The sequence below is a fragment of the Propithecus coquereli genome, unplaced genomic scaffold, assembly GCF_000956105.1.
Source record: "Propithecus coquereli isolate 6110/MARCELLA unplaced genomic scaffold, Pcoq_1.0 Scaffold782, whole genome shotgun sequence".
NCBI lineage: Eukaryota > Metazoa > Chordata > Mammalia > Primates > Indriidae > Propithecus > Propithecus coquereli.
Window position 1 is genome coordinate 422,362 of NW_012153974.1, and position 1,673 is coordinate 424,034.

Genomic DNA, 1,673 nt, shown 5'->3' on the forward strand with positions numbered 1-1,673 from the left:
GAGGCAGACAGCGCAGGAGGAAGGGCAGCCAACGCCTGGCTAATCTGATCAGAGAGGCTCAGCGGATTGTCTTTTTCTGGCTCCTGCTCCTCACCCCTGCGCGTCCTCTGTGACCCGGGCCGGATTTAGCTGGTGCTGTGTCAGCCCCGGGCCCCCCGCGTCCTCGCCACGGGCAGGACGCCGCCCCTGTCCAGCCAGGGCAGGGACGGGCCAGGCCTGCTCTGGCCGCGAGCTCCGCGGGCTCGGCCTCGGCCGATGGTCCTCACGCCTGAAGCGGGCAGGCAGCCGGCGCCGGGATGGATTTCGGGTCCTTGGAGACGGTGGTGGCCAACTCTGCCTTCATCGCCGCCCGGGGCAGCTTCGACGGGAGCAGCGCCCTGTCCTCGCGGGACAAGAAGTACCTGTCCAAGCTCAAGCTGCCCCCGCTGTCCAAGTGCGAGGCCCTCCGCGACAGCCTGGGGCTGGAGTTCGCGAGCGTGTGCTCGGAGCAGCCCATCGGCAAGCGGCTCTTCCAGCAGTTCCTGCAGGCGGACGGCAGGCACGTGCCGGCGCTGGAGCTCTGGAGAGACATCGAGGACTACGACACGGCCGACGACGACCTCCGGCCCCAGAAGGCCCAGGCCATCCTGGCCGACTACCTGGACCCCAGGGCCAAGCTCTTCTGCGGCTTCCTGGACGAGGGGACGGTGGCGCGGGTCAGGGAGGGGCCCTCGGCCAGCCAGGACGGGCTGTTCCAGCCGCTGCTGCAGGCCACCCTGGCGCACCTGAGCCAGGCGCCCTTCCAGGAGTTCCTGGGCAGCCTGCACTTCCTGCGCTTCCTGCAGTGGAAGTGGCTGGAGGCCCGGCCGCTGGGCGAGGACTGGTTCCTGGACTTCAGGGTCCTGGGCAAGGGGGGCTTCGGGGAGGTGTCGGCCTGCCAGATGAAGGCCACCGGCAAGATGTACGCCTGCAAGAAGCTCAACAAGAAGCGGCTGAAGAAGAGGAAAGGGTACCCGGTAAGCGCGCGGCGCCGGGGCGGGGCAGGCGGGCACAGAGGCCCCGCGGCGCAGCCCAGCCAGGCCGGTCCTGGGCAGAAGCAGCACGGGCGGCCTCTGCCTCCTCCCTGGGCCGGGCTCCCCAGGGGCTTGCAGATGTGGAGGGCAGCCGCACACCCGCAGACACCTCACACCTGGGCAGACTCACACCTGGGGGCACCTTGTACCTGGGCAACCTCACACCTGGGGCAACCTAATATCTGGGTGACCTCATACCTGGACGACCTCACACCTGGGGCGACCTAATACCTGGGCGACCTCACATCTGGGGGCACCTCACACCTGGGCGACCTCACACCTGGGCAACCTCACATCTGGGGCGACCTCACACCTGGGGCGACCTCACACCTGGGCAACCTCACACCTGGGGGCACCTCACACCTGGACAACCTCACACCTGGGCGACCTCACACCTGGACAACCTCACAGCTGGACGACCTCACACCTGGGCAACTTCACACCTGGGGTGACCTTGCACCTGGGGCAGGTGGTGCTACTGACACCCCCAAGTACGTGGCACGTTGAGGGACGCATGCCCCGCAGGGAGCTGCTCAGAGGTCGCTCTCCGGACGTCCCCACAGCCCTGGCCTGTGCTGCGGCAGACAACGCAGGCGACCGAGGCAGGGCCAGCGGGCCAGA

At 68.4% G+C, this 1,673-nt stretch overlaps 1 protein-coding gene across 1 annotated transcript in view; it reads left to right on the forward strand.

The window, feature by feature from the left end:
• Positions 1-211: 211 nt before the first annotated feature.
• The window catches only part of GRK1 (G protein-coupled receptor kinase 1), a 14,924-nt gene continuing 13,462 nt past the window's right edge, over positions 212-1,673 (forward strand). Inside the window, exon 1 of the mRNA XM_012662819.1 lies at positions 212-995. Within this exon, the coding sequence (XP_012518273.1) occupies positions 297-995 (699 nt within the window). The 5' untranslated portion in view covers positions 212-296. The remainder of the gene's footprint in view (positions 996-1,673) is intronic.